The sequence below is a fragment of the Epithele typhae genome (assembly GCF_022376455.1).
Source record: "Epithele typhae strain CBS 203.58 chromosome Unknown BXZ73scaffold_5, whole genome shotgun sequence".
NCBI lineage: Eukaryota > Fungi > Basidiomycota > Agaricomycetes > Polyporales > Epitheliaceae > Epithele > Epithele typhae.
The window spans coordinates 926,764-944,910 of NW_025954196.1; the positions used below are offsets into that span (position 1 = coordinate 926,764).

Here is an 18,147-nt window from a genome sequence, read left to right on the forward strand (position 1 = left end):
CCGGAGCCGCGACGCTATTCTGGGGGTGCGATGAGAGCTTAGGGTCGCGGTGAGCAGTGTATGTACACGTTATCAAGCAGCGGTTCGGCAACCACCCACGGGAAGCGGTACGCGCGAGCGTCGCGGGATTGTGCTAGCCGCGAGCGCAGATGCGGGGCACCGGAGACTGGTACGTATCTGAGCGAGCGATTCACGGGACGAGGAGGCCCGCGCCGGGGATAGCCGGGCGGTGGCCGAGAGAAACGCTCCCGTCTCCTTTCCGGGGCAGCGTCGGAGCAGTCCGACGGGATCGCGGACGGCGCGTGGGCTGCAGGCGGGGGACGCGACCACGACGTCCAGCGGAGCACCGGGGGCGCCCCGGGAGCCAGGCGGGCTGGTCGCGGAGCTCGGGGGCGGCAAGCACGTGAAAGCAGCCATGACGTCCGGAGCACGTCCAAGGAAGACGGGCTTGCGGAGAGCCGCCACACTACTTATACGCAATGCCTCCCGACTACCCTCCTGAGCTCCTATCGCACCCCGCACCCGCCCTCACACCCACACCCACGCACTCACACCCACAACATGGTCCAGGGCGTCATCATCCACTCCACCCAGGCGCAGGACGCACAGGCACGCGTGCTCACCGAGGACGCGCTCAAGTTCATCGCTGCCCTCCACCGCACCTTCGAGTCGACCCGCCAGTCGCTCCTCATCGCCCGCGAGGCTGCCCAGCAGCGCCTTGATGCCGGTCAGCCCCTCGACTTCCCTCCCGAGACTGCACACATCCGCGCGGACCCTTCGTGGATCTGTGCACCGCCCGCGCCGGGTCTCGAGGACCGCCGCGTCGAGATCACTGGCCCGACGGACAGGAAGATGGTCATCAACGCGCTGAACAGCGGCACGAAGACGTTCATGGCTGACTTTGAAGGTACGCATTGCCACACGTGCGTGTAGGAAAGCAGGAGGCTCAGCGAGATTTCTAGACGCGAGCTCCCCGACGTTCGCCAACATGATCAACGGCCAGGTCAACCTCTACGACGCCATTCGGCGCCAGATCGACTTTGAGTCTGGCGGAAAGGCGTACAAGCTCTCGCAGAACCCCGCGGTGCTTATCGTCCGGTGAGTTACGCGAACGTCTCCAGGAACGCTCCTTGATTCTCACATGCCTGCTGCAGTCCTCGTGGCTGGCACTTGGACGAACCCCGCGTGACCGTCGACAACGCCCCTGTCTCCGGCTCGCTCTTCGACTTCGGCATGTACTTCTTCCACAACGCCAAGGAGCTCGTCCAGCGCGGCAGCGGCCCCTACTTCTACCTCCCGAAGATGGAGCACTACCGCGAGGCGCGGCTCTGGAATGATGTCTTCAACTTCGCGCAGTCGTACATCGGCATGCCGCACGGCACCATTCGCGGGACCGTCCTGATCGAGACGCTCCCCGCCGCCCTCCAAATGGAGGAGATCCTGTTCGAGCTCCGGACGCACTCCTCGGGTCTCAACTGTGGTCGGTGAGTATCCGGCAGGGCCCGTTGAAGCGGAATGTGAGATCTAACGTCTCGTAGCTGGGACTACATCTTCAGCTTCATCAAGCGCCGTCGTGCCGACCGCAGCGCCGTGCTGCCCGACCGGAAGGACGTGACCATGGAGGTCGGTTTTATGGATTCCTACGTCCGTCTCCTCGTCCAGACTTGTCACAGGTGAGTAGATCCGAATGTCTCGACAATACACGTGTTTACCTTTGAATCAGGCGGAGAGTTGCTGCCATGGGTGGTATGTCGGCGCAGATCCCCATCAAGAACGACCCTAAGGCAAACGAAATCGCCATGGAAAAAGTTCGCGCAGACAAGCTTCGGGAGGTCATGAACGGCCACGACGGTACTTGGATCGCACACCCCCTCATTAACGCGATCGCGATGGAGATCTTCAACAAGCATATGCTTGGTCCCAACCAGGTCAGTGCAACTCACAGCGCAAGCGTTTCTGCTGCTGACTTCATGTCCAACAGTACCACGTTCGCCGGGAGGAGGTCAAGGTTGCCGCTGCCGACCTTTTGAACACCAACGTTCCCGGCAAGATTACTGTCGAGGGCGTGCGCTCGAACGTCGCAACCGCTCTGGGGTATAGCGCAGCATGGCTTGCCGGAAACGGCTGCATTCCTCTCAACTGGCTCATGGAGGACGCGGCCACCGCGGAGATCACTCGCGTCCAGCTCTGGCAGTGGGTGAAGTGGGGGATGCGCACGAACGACACCGGCGCCGTCATTACCGCGACTGGATCGACAGCCTGGTCGACGAGATCGCGCCCACACTGAAGAGCGCGGTGCTGACGGCGGAGAACTTGGACATCGTGAGCAAGTACCTGAAGGCGCAGGTCCGCAAGGAGTGGCCGAGCGAGTTCTTGACGAGCGATCTGATGGGTTACCTTGCGGTAAAAGATGGATGCCCCGCGGGGTGGCAGCGCAGCGTGCTGTAGGATTTGCATTCATATCGGACATTGCGCCTCTCTCCACTTTTCGATGTACATTACTAGTTCCGGTCATTGTATACTAGCACCAAGTAAGCATCTCCTTCTATCCGCGAGGAAAGTGTGGACATGGATATATTCATTCAACGGACTAGATGGTCGTGCGAGGTTGTACGGATGAGATTTCGAGCCCGCATGTGCAGAGTAGGAGAGGCCTTGGCGATGAGTTCATTGAGATAAGATAGACGCCTGTCGCGCACGCGGACTTCGCGCATTGCGTCCACGATTGGGCCGCTTAGCGGAACGTGTCTTGCTTCTGCCCCACATCCTCGTTTTTGTCCCTCTCCATATACCCTGTCCCGCATACAGCCACTCTCATTCTTCAATAATCACGTCACGCTGTCTCCAAGATGTCGCGGCATATCAAGCGGCTTACGCTCACCTCCAAGAAGAATTGGTGGATGGGTGAGCCACATTCCGATCGTTCATTTTGGTGACGGCACGCATAATCGCCCGAAAGCATAGTTGAGCTCGACGAAGAGGCCGAAAGCTCGCCTTCGATCGTACCTCCGCACTCCGCCACACCCGGAGAGAACACTCCACAACACACCCAGCAGCGCACCCAGCAGCGCACCCCAAGACAGCTGCACAGACAAACCCCCCGCACGTACGAGTCCACTTCCCACTCCTCAGCGCCCATCTATCGCCCCCCGACGAACCCCACGTCGATATTCTCCTTCCCCACCCCCACATCGTACTCTGCCCCACCAAATCCACACAAAGTCTCGTGCCCATGGCCGCCGGGTCCGCGTCAGAACTCTTCCAGTGCGTGGTCAAGAAGCCGAACGTGGTGCAGATCGAGATCAACGGCGAAATGCAGTCGAACGCGCGGGACGTGACAACCCAGTTCCTCGCAGAGCTCCGCGTGTACACGACGCTCGCGCGGCACCGCAACATCTGCGCCTTCCTCGGCGCGCTCGAGAACGTCGGCATGGTGCTCGAGTACCTCGAGGGCCGCACGCTCTACGACGTCATCCGCGAGCACGCGCCGTCCCCGCGCCTGGGCGAGGACCCCCCGGCGAGCCGGAACCGACGATGCCGCGCGCGCAGAAGGTCGGCTACCACGACCAGCTCCTCGACGGCCTCACCCACCTGCACTCGTACGGGCTCTCGCACGGGGACCTCTCGCTGCTCAACATCCAGGTCACCCGCGCGTCCGACACCGTGAAGCTGTTCGACTTCGGGCGCTCGGTCCACGCGGACTCGCGCATCCTCGCCCCGGACGACGACGCGGACGACGAGTTCGCGCCCCCTCCCGCGCACCCGCCGCCGCCGCCGCCGACGCCCTCGCGCTTCGCGTACCACGGCCCGTCGACGCCCGCGCAAGCACCGCAGCGGTCCGCGCGCAAGGTCGAGCGGATATACCCCGGGACGCGGCCGTTCAGCGCGCCCGAGATCCTGCGCGGGGAGTGCGCGGACGCGCGCCTGGCGGACGCGTACAGCTTCGGGATGATCCTGGTCTGCCTCGACCGCGGGACGCTGGTGGACGTGAAGCCGTGGGAGCAGCGGAAGGACAAGCTTCCGAACGGGTTCTTGGACGGGCTGGAGGTGTTCGGGGCGCGGTGCGAGGAGTATCTGCGGAGGTGCGATCAGGGACGGAGGAGGCTTGCGAGGGAGGATATGATGGGTGTGGACGTGACGATGGTGGATGGGTTGTGAGGGAGCTTGATGGTGCGTGGCTTGAACGCTCTGCGTAGGGTTCTGATGCGACGTTGAGTGCAGGAAGTGCAAGTGTACGCGCAAGTGTTTGTATTTGTGTATCAAGGAACTGCGAACGCTGGTATGCACAACACCTGGCTCTTCAATGTTTGGTCGTCGCTAGGGCGTTTGCTGCGACCACTCGTCTACTACTTCCGTCGCGGCGGCCCGCTTTGAAGGACAAAGAGGGCATCTCGGTTGTCCACCAAGGAGATGTAATGCCGCGACGCGCCCCAGGAAAGAGAGAGAGGCTCGCGGAAGATCATGGTGTATTCCTGTACGAAGTACAAGTACGTTTCATACGCATGCAGCTCGGATGTTTATCAACTCCGTAGTATATCATTGCTCGGGGCTGTTCCCAACAGTCATCGGAGGACCACCAACCTTAACTTCGTGAAGCTATACCCACGATTAATCGCCCCGAAGGCTCGCCACAAACTCAACCCACTACGGGTTCGACAGTTTCAAGACTAGTTCTGTTGCGTTCTCTCTCGAAATATAGGTTCCGATTCGAGTCTGATTTTCTTTACAAAAGAATGGTCGTCATGTGGGGTGCGACATCAAGTGGGTATGCGTCGCTCACGCGTGTTCTATACAAGGAAATGATTCCTGACGTACGTCCAAGAACCCCCAGTAAGTGCATCCGTGCGCACGATGCGCCGCAGCTGCTCAGCTGGGGAGCGTTGCTAAGGTCCTTTATCTTATATAGCGAGTCTCTTGCTGACGGCCTCTTTCCCTCATCTCTAACATTGCATAGTGTTTCCATCCCCCAGCTATGCATCCTCTCGTGCTGGTGGTCGCCGTAGCCTTCATCCTCGTCTCGAGCAATGCACAAATCAATAGGACATTCTTCCCGGCCAGCATCCCTCTCAACCTGCGGTCCCCGTACTTGCACACATGGCTCGTTTCCACCCCAGGTAGCAAGCCTTTGTCCCAATCAGATCCGATGTTTTGGGACCAATTATCCCAACAGATCGGCGATGTTGTTCAAGGGTTGGCTGAGAGCTCTTATATTCTGATCCAAATTCTATAGATTCGTCAAACCCATATTGAATTCCTGGATGGTCAGCTGAATATATGTGAGTAGAGTCGCTGGTATTCACCAGACGTTAACCGCTCATATCGCGTTTTCTTAGCTTCGACATCTGGAATAGGGCTGGATTCCGGCGCAGGTGAATCAGGAAGCTTTCGTAAGAATCCGACGTTGTCACACTTCCAGTCTTATCTTACAAATCTTGCTAGCATGGCAATTCTGGGTGTCGGCCATTGTTACAGATGTACGTGTGCGCGACCGAATGATACAGGGGGCGTATGCACGTGCAGGAAACAACCAGACGATTGGGGCGCTCATGGAACACTACAACATCACGAGCGGCTTGAATATCAATGGGCAAGGAGCGTGAGTCCCTCAGGAAGGACTGGATTCGACCCGAAATTCATCGTCATTCTCCTTCAGCTCCACCCTCGGTGCCGTGTATGCACATTTGGCTTTGAAGTGCGTATATAGGGACCATAACTGGTGACGATATACTAATCTTACATACTAAAGTCTGTCAGCCAGCACGTCGGTGAACCTCTCCTCCGATGGAATCCCCCGCGCGCATTACTGCATATGGCAGCAATCCCTCCGGCGAGGGGGGACCGGGTAGTGACAACTCTTCTCGCACATTGTAGCCATCGTCGGCGGGCTTGTCGGCATTCTCGCCTTCGTCGGGATTGTGGTTGCCGTGGTCATATACTTTCGACGTTGTTGGAGGAGCACTTCCACCACTGATCGACACGAGTCAGATGCCGAAATCCCCACAACCTTCGCTTCAACAGTAGACTTCAGCGAAACTTTCGCAACGACAGCATCTCATCGACGGAAGGCGCAGGAGGCTGGGCTGGCCTCCCAGCATCCGACAGTGCAGGGGTCACTGATGGACCTCTCGGATGCCCCGACCCCAATGAGCGTTCGGGGAAACAACGGCGGTGTTGCGGCATCGGAGGTGCTTTCGGACACTTCTATTCCTGTCACAGAGGTCTTGGCCCTTCGTGGGGACGTGCGGAATCTTCGGCAGATGGTTCATGAGCTTGCGAGGCGCAGGGTAAACCAACCGCCTCCGGAGTACACGGCGCGGTAGTACTACGCTTGGCCTATCTTTGGTTTTCGGGTGGCTGGATCCAGTTTTTACCTTCAACTTAAGACCCCAATTATCGTGGGTAGCGGTGGCTGTTAATTTCGGAAAACCGCTGTCAGATTTTACCGCGGACCACAGATCCTGGATAGAGCGCCCGTAGCCCGAGGACCAGGAGTAAATTAAGCGCCATCGCCAGCGCGCGCTGGCCAGAAATATTTGGGCCAGCTGCTGATTTCGTCTTGCCGCCATCTTGCTCTTCTCTCTCTCAGTGCCTCTGCTCGGAACATGTGCCACATTCAGGACCACGGCCCGTGTCATTTTTCTCTCGGTGACAACCTCGCGCCAAGCGCGGGGCAGCGTGGTGGCGAACTACAAAAGATATCTAATGCGACTGCACGATGCGATCTCAATTCTCTTGGTCTCGTCCATGGAAGCCGCTCTGTACCGCACCCTGCCACCGCCTACCCGAGCTGTTGGTGGATCATGGTACAGAGCGGCTGAAGATGAGGCCACAATTATCTATATTCGCGCAGTACTCACGAAGCGTATCATATTCGCAGCCCCTTAAGACGTCCAGGTCACAGCGTTCACACGTCAGAATAGCCACCGCTCCCCCAAGCCCGCAATAACTGACGCTTCTATTCGGAGGACTATTCTTCTAGTATTTCCGCTCGCCTCTTTTTTAACCCGTCTACCATACTGTCATGCATCAAGGCTCCCGCCTTATCGGCCATGGATCTTTCGAGGTGAGCCTGGATCCTCGTCGGAGCGACGCTCACAACATCGGCATGCGCACAAATCCCAGCCCAAACCTTCTTTCCAGCGACCATCCCTCTCGTGACTCTCTGCAGAACGGTCAGTGGTATGTGGAAACTGCGAACCAAGTCCACGATGCAGCTGTGTTCTGTGCAGTCGAATCGGTGAGTGTCCGGAGTAGCAACGGGTTTGCACATCTGAGGTCACACGTTCCCGAAATAGGGCCCTGGTTGGACGTGTCAAATCGGAGGAGACAGCCACGCGTGAAATCTTTTCCCATGACGGGGTCCTCCAGAACATGGTGGACCCTGGGAGAAATGAGCCTATCGCGCCGTGAGTTTCGTCTATTGACGTACTCCAAAAGACTCGCTGAAAACCATAGGGCACTTTTTCGTTTGTGGGATGGCGTTGGATCTCGGGGTCGTCCGGCCACTGCCTACTCTTCGCAGCCCCGACTGCGACAAACCAAAGTTTCCAAGCCCATCGCCTCATACAGAGAGCATACGCCCGAGTGCACAACGACGACGTGTGGCGCGCCCTTGCGAATCACTGTTTCGTGTCGAACGGCTCCGTTAAATTTGACGGATCTGCAGGGTGGGTCCATTGCTGCACTGTCCCCCCGGATCCGAAGCTGAACACATGGCCGTACACAATCGTAGTCTGGGTGGAGCTAACGTATGTGAACTTCGTTCATTTCCCTCACGAAACCAGTAACGTTCTCCTGCCGGCAGTCTTCCCTCCACCTCACTGCCGACGGCATTTTAAGCAGCGGTCTTGGCTCTGATGGAGGCAATGGCGTGTACAAGAAGCATCCTCGCAACACATTTGTGGTCGTGGGCGGTGTTCTAGGTGCCACTACCATCGTCTGCATAGTCGCCGCCGCCGCCGCCATCTCGTATATCCAACGCCAGAGGCGCGCCCGAGGAGGTTGCGCGCCCCAAACTCTTATTTTCACGGACGACGTGACACAGAATGCCCCTACACCAGAGGTTTTGTCAATAACCCCAAGCATCTTCAGCCACACGGCCGACTCCGGAGCCGTCTCCAAACACATTGGAATCTCCACTCCTAGCAAAGCGGGCCAATTCCACTTGCATTCAAGCTGGCACGAACGCTGTTCAAGCGCTTCGCCACCATCGTCGCGCGCTGGTACAGGTCCGCCGCCGGAGGTGTTACCGGGCCCGTCTATGTCTTTCACGGAGGCTGTAGTAGCGCTCCGAGGACGTGTGCCTCCGCTGCGCCAGGAGTTCGAGGACCTGCGGGAGGGATGCACCTCCCAAGCACACAGCATAGTCTGCATGATGGAAAGCTGTTTTCTCCTCTCATCAATCAATTAATCACGACGAGTCCTGTTTTATCTTGACAGTCGAACGTCTTCGGGCGGCGGCCCGGCATGGGATAGGAAGCTGGACACGTGCACGACGCTGCTGGGCCGTTCTAATATTGGCCACGTCGGTGCCTCTCTTCGCTTTCGTGCACCGCACGTTGGCGCTCCGACGACTCGGAACTCTGTCCTCCATCTTGCGGATTCCCATCTGCCCGCAAATAAAGCGGCCTCTTCGTCTTCCCCATCTGCGGTCCCTTTCTCATCATGTTCGTCGCCCTGTGGGCTCCGATTCTGCTTTTGATCTCTTCCCTTTTGGCCGTCGTCATCGCTCAACAACCAATACAGACCTTCTTCCCGGCAAGCATCCCACTTGCCGTCCGATCTCCGTACTTCAACGCCTGGCAATCCTCCACAAACGGGACAAATGTAACACTCCCAAACTCATGGCTAGTGGACTGGACACAAGCGGTGGGTGCTGTCGATGATCGCCTGTGGTTCAATCTGACATCGCCGGAAGACACAATCCGGGCTCTACGCCCTCGTTCGCGTCGATGGCGCCTCTTACCAGCTCACAGGACATCACAGCTACCCGCCCGCAGTCGGCGCCATCGTCACCAACGTTCAGCTCACCCCGACACGCTCCATTTTTGTCATGAAAGCTGGCCCTCTGAACGTCACCTTCACCTTCCTATCCCCTGTCGAGGTACGACGACCACCGACCGTGTGCCTTCACATATTAATGCCATCTATCAGCCCCAAGATTGGGTCAAGCAGTCGCTGCCTGTGACTTATGTCTCGATTGAATTCCATTCCCTTGACGGCGCGGTCCATGATGTTCAGGTTTACTGCGACGTCACCGGAGGTACGATTTGTGGTACTCGTTATGTGATCGCTAAGCTTACCTCCGACAACTTATAACAGAATGGGTATCCGGCGATCGCGCTACGGATAGCTCCGGAGCTCCAGTGCAGTCTTCAGTCACACCGACTGACAGCAGCATGTATTGTTCGTACTCGTTGGAACAACCTCGGCCTTTCGAAGAGACTGCAAGTCTCGCTGACGACGCCAAGTCATTCTTGGCGACCTCTTCTGTGAGTACGCGCGAGAATATTCCAAAAGGCCAGATCTAATCAGTTCGCAGGGCGATGGAAGGACATGGGGAATAGCAGACGGGGACCCTCAACGCTTGCCGTACATTGCCAGTGGAATTCTCCCAAACAATAAGAACTCGTCAACAGTAAACCAAATTGGGCAAGTATTCGCTACCCGTCGCGTTATCGCGGGCGCACATGCTTACTGATCCCGGTAGACTTCATGTGGTGTGCGGACTTGCGATCGACCTCAAGAACGTCGCGGCAACGACAACACCTATCGCATGGGCATTCAGCGTCTTCCGAGATCCCGTTGTGCAATACGCGACACCCACTGGAGCACAGCAAAATCGGCGTCCCTACTACGCTACACGCTACCCGGATGATTCGGATCTGTAACTCTGGTCCGCACGCATCTTCCCCGCCCTTCTGAGGTCTTCGCTGATGTCGCATTTTCCAGATCGACGATGTTGTACAGGACTTTCCAGCCGCTCTCGCGCGCGCCGTCGCGCTTGACGCGCAAATCATGAACGCCGCAGTGCAGATATCCGCGGAATACGTGGACCTGGTCTCCCTCGCGACTCGTCTGACTATGGGCACAATGGAGATGACTGTAGGGCTCGACTCGCACAACAACATCAATTCTTCGGATGTCATGATCTTCGTGAAGGACATAGGGTCATCCCAGTGAGTCATCTTTTCTCAGTTCTTTTTCCAAATTTCTGAGATTACTCTACAGCCGCATCAACCCAGTGGAGAAACTGTACGCCGCGTGGCCTGCGTATCTCTACCTCAACGCATCTCTCTGTGGAGCAATTTTGCGCCCCATGTTGGAGCTTCAGGATGCGAAATCCGGGCAGCCATACGCTTCGACTGACATAGGTATGCTGTTTTTCAGGTGTTACATGTGTCCCCGGGTTCATCATGAGCAGGCAGTTCGTATCCCAATGTCACCGACGCGGGAAGTCGGGGAAATCCTGCCCAGGGTATCGAAGGTGTGTTGGACGGTACCTCCCTATTCTATGATCACCTCTCTATAATGCGCTCACAGAGTCCAGCAACGTGTTGATCATGTTGTACTCTTACGCACGCTTTTCCGGAGAAGGAATGCTTCTCGCGCAGCACGTGCGTGTCTTCAAAAACATTCACCGGGAAGTAGCTGCTCACATCGTTACAGTACAACACCACAAAAAGATGGGCGGACTATCTGGTTCAGAGCGTACCGAGCTTCAGCGGCCAGTGAGTCTCGTTTAGTGGGAAATGGCAACTACGAGAGATTTCAATATCTCCTCCCACAGAATTACCGCAGACCAAAGCACTCCCGGTGCAAATCTGACCAACCTTGCACTCAAGGGAATTATAGCGATCAGAGCCATGGCGGAGATCAGTCACACAGTGGGAAATGACCCCGATGTGGAGTTGTACAACGTGAGCGGACTCGCTTGAGTGTTCGCACACTGACGGAGTAAGTACAGGCCACCGCCTCAACTCTCATTAACGAGTGGCAGTCGCTCGCCATAGCCCAGTCAGACGGACATATCCTCGCGTCCTATGGAGACCCGGATACGTCTTGGACACTTGCCTACAACTGTACGCCGACCTACTGCTCGGTACGAATCTCGTCCCAAAGTCGGTATGCACGGTTTAGGACCTGGATGGTGTATTACGGCTGATGGAATCGCTTCTATCAGGTTCTTCAAAGTCACACCAAGCCATCGGCGTGCGACTGAACGCATGTACGCAAAGTCTTGTCCTACAGCGAGTACAAGAGTACTAACAAGCATCATCATCCTCAGCTTCGAAGTTCGGCTTGCCCATCGACAGCACGCAAGCCGACACGTGAGCATGGGTGCGCGATCGCCGGTCCGCCGAAACGTCACTGACCGCTCCAAATAGCATGGCTGCTGTTCACGGCCGCAACGATGACGGACCCAGACGTGCGCGACCGTCTCACTCACGGAGGCTGGACCCGCGCGAACAGCAATCTCACGTCCGGGGCGTTTATGGACCACTACCACAATGACGGGTCGATCATCGATGGGACGGCAGGGTGCGTGGGTTCCTATCGCGACCTACTTCGTTCACGCCGACGTCCTCTCCAGACCGAGCGTGGGCGCGATGTTCTCCCATTTAGCTCTGCAGTGAGTGGACGTCGCTCTCGTCAGCAGGTTCTTGGTAAAATGGCAGACTCGGCACACAGACTCCCCAGCAAAGCGATCAACCTCACCTCAAACGGAGTCTCAAGCAGCGTGCCGAGCGCCCCTCCAGGCAATAGGTACCGAGGTTCCAACACGGGCGCGATCGTGGGGGGCGTCGTGGGCGGGGTCGTCATCATTGGCCTCGCAGTCGCCACGGTCGTCTGCTTCCGCCGTCGGCGCATGCGACGGACGTCGTCGCCACGGCTCGACATCGACGCATACCACCACAGCTCTCCGCAAGGCAGCTACCACGACCTCATTCCGCACGCACGCGCGACGTCGGACTACGGCGCCGCAGTGCCCGCCGCCGCTCCCGCCCGGCGGACAAAGGCGCGGGAGGCGAGGCAAGATCGGGCTGAGCGAGGGGAGACGTACGAGATGGACAAACGCCCCCGCCGTCCACCGGGCTTGCGTCGCCAGCGGCCGCGGCCGTCGGCGAGGCCCCGTCCGAGTTTTCGCAGTCGGCGGCGGTGTCGGTGACGACGACCGAGGTCGCTGCGCTACGGAGCGACGTGCAGGACCTCCGGCGGGCGATGCATGCGATGGCGGAGCGCAGGCTGGAGCCGCCACCGGAGTACAGGCCGACACTGGACCGGGTGGAGACGGCACCAAGAAGGGAGAAGCTGGATTGTGACTCAACTGACGGGGTGGGCGTGTATAGCAATATTGCGGTCTAATGGATGGCTTACAAGAATCCTTGAATGCGAGACAAGAAGCACGCACGCACACACCGTTGAAACCGTTCCGTACCCTTTCCTCTGCAAGTGGTTCGGCATATGCTCTCGCTTCGTCTTCCATTATGGCCGCGCTGGATGGGCACGAGAACGCGCCAGTTGACGTAGAAAACGCGCCGCTCCGCGTGCCGAAGTGGGTGTGCTCGTACTCGCCTCGAACAACGCACCTCAAGCCCAATCTTCGCGGAGGCCGATTCCGACGTCCGCTGCTCCACAGAGCTCGCGCGGGCCGTGCGCGGGTGACGGCGGCGCCCACGAGCAGGATAAACGACGCGCCGAGAATCAGAAGCAGTAAACTCGCCAGCGTGGTGAGGACGGGGAAGATCACGGAGAGGGGAAGGAGCAGGGCGCCTGGTGATGGTGGTCGTCGCGATGAGAGAGAGAGAGAGAGAGAGAGAGAGAGGACAGGTGCGACTTCGTAGCCATGGCCGGGTTTTCCGGTGCACGGCGCCCGAGAGCGCTGGTGCCTGATCTACTGCACAAGGGCCCAAGACATACTGAATAGAGTGGCGAACAAACGACGACATACAAAGTGATATAACATTCTGAGGATCGATTGTATCCATCGATATTCACGCGGGCTTCATCGCTTGAACACAGGATGAGCAGAACCGTCATGGCAAGCAAGCAGAAAAGCCCACTCACCGTCTCAAAAAGAGCAGGGTACCATCGCAAACCTCCCACCCGTCCGTCTTCAGGATAGCCCAGCAAATCCAAAAGTTCCGCCACCCGACCCACCATCTCCTCGGTCATACCCTGCATACCTCGGTTCGAGAAAAACGCGACGATGGGCTTCTGCGGGTGGCGAGCGGACGCGCCCCAGACTTGTTCCATGTCGAAGTACACGCCTCTCACCTTCTCGAAAGCGTCGCGGAGCGCGTAGAAGCTGTGGGGCCAAAGCCAGTCCTCCGTTCCCGGTATCTTCTTCGCGACGCCGAGCTTGATAGCGCCCTTGAAAAAGATGTCTCGACGGAGTGGCACGCCAAACCAGCAAAGGGGGAGGTCCCGGGGAGAGGCAAGGGTGCGTAGAGGGTTGAGACAATCGGGCAGCCGACTCGCGGGGAGTAGCTTCCTCACTTGATACTCCTGCGGCGAAAGTGGTCAGGCGAGATGGCTGACAGCTCGGTGATATACGCACCCCGCTCTTCCACGTCCTCGTACGAAATTTCTTGCGCCGATGGATTTCTTCTTCAGAGAGGCCTGCGTTGCAAACGGCAGGACGGACATCGTGTCCCGCTGTGTCGTTGGCTGATACAGTTGAAAGGGAGGGATCAGAGTCAGGAGGTGGTGATGGTCTGGGCGTGCAGCCATGGCCCATGAGTGACGACGACGTGGCGAAGGGGAGAGAGGACCGCAATCGACACCGATCTGAAGTCTGCGGCCACAGGTTTTCAATTTCCCACGGAGTCTAAACACTCCACTCGTGCTTGTACTGAACGGGCTCTGAGTTCCAGACAGTTAATGTGTGGTTTCTGTCCAAGACGCTTTTCAGCATATGTACATGATTACATAAGTTTCGCTGACCGCGCACAGTTCGTTGGGATGAGGGGCCCGAGAAGGAGGAGGGAAACGGCGGAGGATGAAGCAGAGAGGGGTGAGGTGATGGCGAAAACGATGGTAGTGATGGTGGAAGTGATGGTAGGAGAGAATGTGGGGGTGAGAGTCCGTGCATGAAGTCCGTGAGTGTCGTAAAGCGATATACCCGCCGCATCAAGTCCAAGATATCAGTAAAGTCACAGGGGCCTCTATGTCTAAACGAGTGTGTACACCCGCAGGGAGTTGATCGCCCAGTACGCCTTCGAGAAAGCCGAGGGGTTGTTCATCACGTCTTCGAGAGGTGTCAGTAAACATTGAGAGGGTCTAACACGACACTCACAGTCCGCGCAGTTGCCCGGGCACCCAGCAGCCCCATACCCAGAACCAGCCCAATCGCCCTGATAACAGAGGTAGGTCAGTAAAGCGTTTTCAGAGCATAAGAGAGACGCACGCAGAACGTGAGGTCGAACACCAGACTGTGCGCGTTGAAGAACGCGTCGTACGCGCAGTTCGACCCGAGCGGGAAGTCCGCGTCGGGTATGCCCCAGGTCAATTTCGGCGAGATCGTCGCAGAGGCGTTCCCCGCGGCCACCTCGGGCGGAACGCTCGAGTCGGTGCGGGACCAGAACCAGAGCTTGATCCCGTTCGCGCGGGAGCGCGACATGACGAACCAGCCGCCTCCCGCGGCGTTGAACGGCGGGCCGTACGTGCCGGGCTGCGACGCGCTCACGCCGCAGCCCTGGTTGAAGTTGTGCGCGGCGTCGCAGTCGTTCGAGAGGACCGTGCTGCGGGGGAGGAGCGGGGTGAGCAAAGTCCCGGGCGTCCCGAGGCGTGAGGGGAGAGAGAACGGACCCGGACATGGTGCGGTCGTTGTTCATGCTGCAGCCGGGGGTGGTGTGGAGGGTGACCAGGTTGGCAGTGTTCACGTTGACGCCTGGGAGGATGACGATGAGCGAAGGGATGCGGGGATGTGAAACACGTGCTCTCACCTTCGATGATGTCGATCTCACCGCCGTTGGGCCACGGTCCGGCCGAGCTGATCGACCAGAAGGCGGGCCAGGTTCCGCAGCCCCAGGGCATGTGCGCGATATCGAGGACGACGACGGACTCATCGAAGGCCTGGTTGGAATGGATGCGGATGCTGTCCCGACCGCGTGCGCCGAAGGGAACGACATGCTTGGAGTCGGCTTTCATCACGAACTGGTTCCCGGTGACTACGTCCGGAACGTTAGGACGCTAGGAGGCAAGGGAGGCTGTGCAGCATACCGTAGGCCAGGTTTTGGTTTTGGGCGGTCTGGCTGTCGACATAGTTGACGGTGCCGTGGGTGGGGTCGTTGAACGTCTCCCAAGTCCAATCGTTGAAGAAGTCGTTGCCGATATACTCCTGGGCGAAGCTGAAGGTCTCGACGAGTTGGGAGTCGCGGCTGAGTCTGTTGGCGGCAGCAGGGAGGATGAGGAAGGGAAGGAGGACGAGGTGAGCAAGCCCAGTACGCATTGTAGATGGGATTGAGCTGGAGGGGTGGACGAGTGAGGGTGGTTGCGCGGTGGGCGGCGAGGCGGATGTAGAGAATGCAAGAGAGCGAGGGCAGCAAGAGAAGATATATAGCGCGAACGAAGGACAGGGAGGAGAGAGTGGCGAACGGGGGTCGGGACAGGACGTTGGCGGGTTGAAGAGCAGAAGTTGGCATTGTCGGGTGGAGCATGTCCGTTTGGACGTCGACTTACGCGCTCCGTGTGATGGCTCGCAATGGGGATGCGGGCATTGACCGCCTAGGACGACGAGTAGAACCGTGGGAAGACGCATGAGCCGAGAATTTCTGTGGCGGCCTCGATAACACGTGCGCCCAGCGAGCGGCGGAGGCGACGTGGCCCAAGAAGGAAGGTCTTCAAGAACGCTCCGGGTCCAGCCACCGCGGCTGACAGCGGGCGAGCGTATGCTTAACTCAAAGACCGGGCCCCGTCCCAACGCTCCTCCTTCGCTCCTTCGCTCCCCTTCTTCCCCTGCCTGGTGCATCGTCTGGCTACGATTTTTCCTCCATGTCTCGCTCAGCTTTCAACCCGCTCTCCGTCCTCGTCCTCTACGGCCTCGCCTCCTTCTGCAGCCCCATCCGGGAGCCGGCCTCTGGGTTTCGCATCCGCCTAGAAAGACGAGAAGTGAACGCCACGGATGTATTCGAGTCTTCGTATGCCGTGAGTGCCTCCGTTCTCCTTCCCACTCAACTACAACCCACTTCCCAGACGCGCGAGCGCGAGGCCACCCTCGTCAAATACTCCAATGCCGACCAGTTCCTCTCCGGCATCGGCCTCCACCCCGACACCCACCCGGAGCGTAGCTACCCCGCCTTCACTCCCCCCAACTCCTCCGTCACCGTCCGGAACGCCCCGCTGCGCGGCATGGAGTACACCTTGGACAATCCAGACGCCAACAGCACCGATCCCGATCTCCTCCACCGCGCATCCTCTCTCGACGGCGACAAGACGGAGCGGTTGGCGCTCCAGGACTTCGTCTCCGGTGGCCTCGACGTCGAGTACTACGGCCCGTTGGCGTTCGGCACCCCCGCACAGATGCTCGACGTCGACATCGACACCGGCTCCGCCGACCTCTGGGTGCCCTCGCGCTGCTCGCGCTGCACCAATGGCGAGTTCCAGCCGAGCAGAGCACACCTACCGCGAGTCCCACGGCAAGTGCTCCGTCGTCTACGTGCGTCCTTCCCTCTTGTGCCGCTCGGTGAATGTTCGCGTGCTGACCGAAACCTCGGGACAGGGCTCGGGCCGCGTCTCCGGCATGTTCGCCCAGGACAAGGTCGCGGTCGGGTCGCTGAGCGTGCCGAACCAGGCGTTCTGCGCCGCGCGCCGCGTCTCGGACGACTTCGACGAGCAGCCCGCGAGCGGGCTCCTCGGGCTCGCCTTCGGGAGCATCGCGACGGCGGGGCAGCCCACGTTCTTCGAGAACCTGCTCACCGAGAAAGCGCTCGCCGACAGCGTCTTCTCCGTCCACCTCGCCCGGGGCGAAGAAACGGGTCCGAGGTGCGTCGTTCTTCTGTGTTCTCTTCCGTCCTTCGGATGCGAGCGGGCCGACGGTGGGTGCGCCCGGCCCCGAGCCCGAATTCGAATTCGACCCCGGATCCGACCCCCGAGCCTCGTCAGGAGCGAGCGGGCGTCGAGTGTCTTGAAATTCAAACCGGGCGGGGTGTCCGTCGCGCGGGGATGCTGACCGATTTTCCAGCTCTGCCTCGGGTGCTACGACACATCCAAGGCCGATGCCGCCGTGCAGTGGCACCCGCTCGTGTCCCGGGTGAGCACGACGCGTACGCATCACGTCAGCCTCGCTGACGGACTACCGTACGAGCAGACGTACTGGTCGATCGCCATGGACGGTATCGTGGTGAACAAGAGGGGAATGTCGCATAACCTGACCGCGGTGCGTGCGCGCTCTGCATTCTTTGAAGTTGGGGCGGCGCTGACGATCTCGACGCTCGACAGGTCGTTGACACTGGCACCTCGCTCATTTACGTCCCTGACGAGGTGGCCAAAGGTTCTACGATCTCGTAAGCACAGTCCAGCCCGCATGGAACCCTCAACGTCGACCTGACGAGCCTGCAGATTCCGGGCTCAGCGCCCGCGGTCGAGTACGGGCCAGGTAAGCCGCTCACCTTGTCCGCGCTCTGAACCTCCAGCAGGCCTGAAGCGTTCTGTTGCCAGGCTTCTTCTCGTTCCCATGCAACGCGTCCGTCTCCGTCGCGCTCAAGCTCGACGGCCACTCGTACACCATCCACCCGTCCGACTTCAACCTCGGCGCCGTCAAAAACGCGTCTACGTGCGCCCGTCCCACCCTTTTTCCAGACACGACGCTAACACAACCCCGACCCCTCGTGCGACAGTGAATGCGTCGGGGGCATCCTCGCGCTCGGCGACGGCTTTGCGCCGGACATGGCGATCGTGGGCGCCGAGTTCTTGAAGTCGTGTGAGTAGCCCGTCCCACACCCCCGCTGCCGCCCCCTGAGCGCTGCACGTCGAACGTCCGCCGCGGTCAGCCGCGCCCGGCAGATAGAACGTTCGCTGACGACGTGCGATTCAGGGTACACGGTCTTCGACTACGCGGGCCGGGTGGGCTTCGCCCCAAGCATCAACAACCTGCCAGCCCCCGCCGCGGTGACACACGCCGGACAGGAAAACTAGGAGAACGAA

General features: G+C 59.1%; 6 protein-coding genes across 6 annotated transcripts; 4 read left to right on the top strand and 2 right to left on the bottom strand.

Moving 5' to 3' along the window:
* Positions 1-561: 561 nt before the first annotated feature.
* BXZ73DRAFT_88006 (malate synthase) lies at positions 562-2,448 on the top strand (the record flags this gene model as incomplete). Its single annotated transcript, XM_048024796.1, has 7 exons — positions 562-907; positions 963-1,098; positions 1,155-1,484; positions 1,539-1,673; positions 1,724-1,928; positions 1,982-2,233; positions 2,272-2,448. The coding sequence occupies 7 exons, from the start codon at positions 562-564 to the stop codon at positions 2,446-2,448; spliced, it is 1,581 nt and encodes a 526-aa protein (XP_047881684.1).
* A 401-nt stretch (positions 2,449-2,849) lies between these two features.
* On the top strand, positions 2,850-4,158 carry BXZ73DRAFT_97838 (kinase-like protein; the record flags this gene model as incomplete). Its single annotated transcript, XM_048027508.1, has 4 exons — positions 2,850-2,904; positions 2,965-3,163; positions 3,223-3,469; positions 3,550-4,158. 4 exons carry the CDS (start codon positions 2,850-2,852, stop codon positions 4,156-4,158), a joined length of 1,110 nt encoding a protein of 369 aa, XP_047881685.1.
* A 4,506-nt stretch (positions 4,159-8,664) lies between these two features.
* BXZ73DRAFT_88008 (uncharacterized protein) lies at positions 8,665-12,366 on the top strand (the record flags this gene model as incomplete). Its single annotated transcript, XM_048024797.1, has 17 exons — positions 8,665-8,868; positions 8,918-9,103; positions 9,154-9,262; positions 9,322-9,491; positions 9,542-9,630; positions 9,710-9,806; positions 9,952-10,178; positions 10,231-10,373; positions 10,424-10,486; positions 10,543-10,616; positions 10,669-10,730; positions 10,790-10,919; positions 10,967-11,081; positions 11,388-11,541; positions 11,594-11,632; positions 11,767-11,967; positions 12,054-12,366. 17 exons carry the CDS (start codon positions 8,665-8,667, stop codon positions 12,364-12,366), a joined length of 2,376 nt encoding a protein of 791 aa, XP_047881686.1.
* Positions 12,367-12,995: 629 nt separating this feature from the next.
* Positions 12,996-13,650, bottom strand: BXZ73DRAFT_97840 (uncharacterized protein; the record flags this gene model as incomplete). The annotated part of the gene is made up of 3 exons (XM_048027509.1): positions 12,996-13,012; positions 13,188-13,509; positions 13,585-13,650. 3 exons carry the CDS (start codon positions 13,648-13,650, stop codon positions 12,996-12,998), a joined length of 405 nt encoding a protein of 134 aa, XP_047881687.1.
* A 524-nt stretch (positions 13,651-14,174) lies between these two features.
* BXZ73DRAFT_41026 (concanavalin A-like lectin/glucanase domain-containing protein) lies at positions 14,175-15,454 on the bottom strand (the record flags this gene model as incomplete). Its single annotated transcript, XM_048018686.1, has 6 exons — positions 14,175-14,251; positions 14,300-14,357; positions 14,411-14,744; positions 14,812-14,893; positions 14,949-15,173; positions 15,226-15,454. The coding sequence occupies 6 exons, from the start codon at positions 15,452-15,454 to the stop codon at positions 14,175-14,177; spliced, it is 1,005 nt and encodes a 334-aa protein (XP_047881688.1).
* A 542-nt stretch (positions 15,455-15,996) lies between these two features.
* Positions 15,997-18,138, top strand: BXZ73DRAFT_88010 (acid protease; the record flags this gene model as incomplete). Its single annotated transcript, XM_048024798.1, has 10 exons — positions 15,997-16,149; positions 16,198-16,632; positions 16,724-16,990; positions 17,186-17,254; positions 17,312-17,380; positions 17,443-17,484; positions 17,563-17,615; positions 17,648-17,776; positions 17,841-17,923; positions 18,038-18,138. The coding sequence occupies 10 exons, from the start codon at positions 15,997-15,999 to the stop codon at positions 18,136-18,138; spliced, it is 1,401 nt and encodes a 466-aa protein (XP_047881689.1).
* Positions 18,139-18,147: the final 9 nt, after the last annotated feature.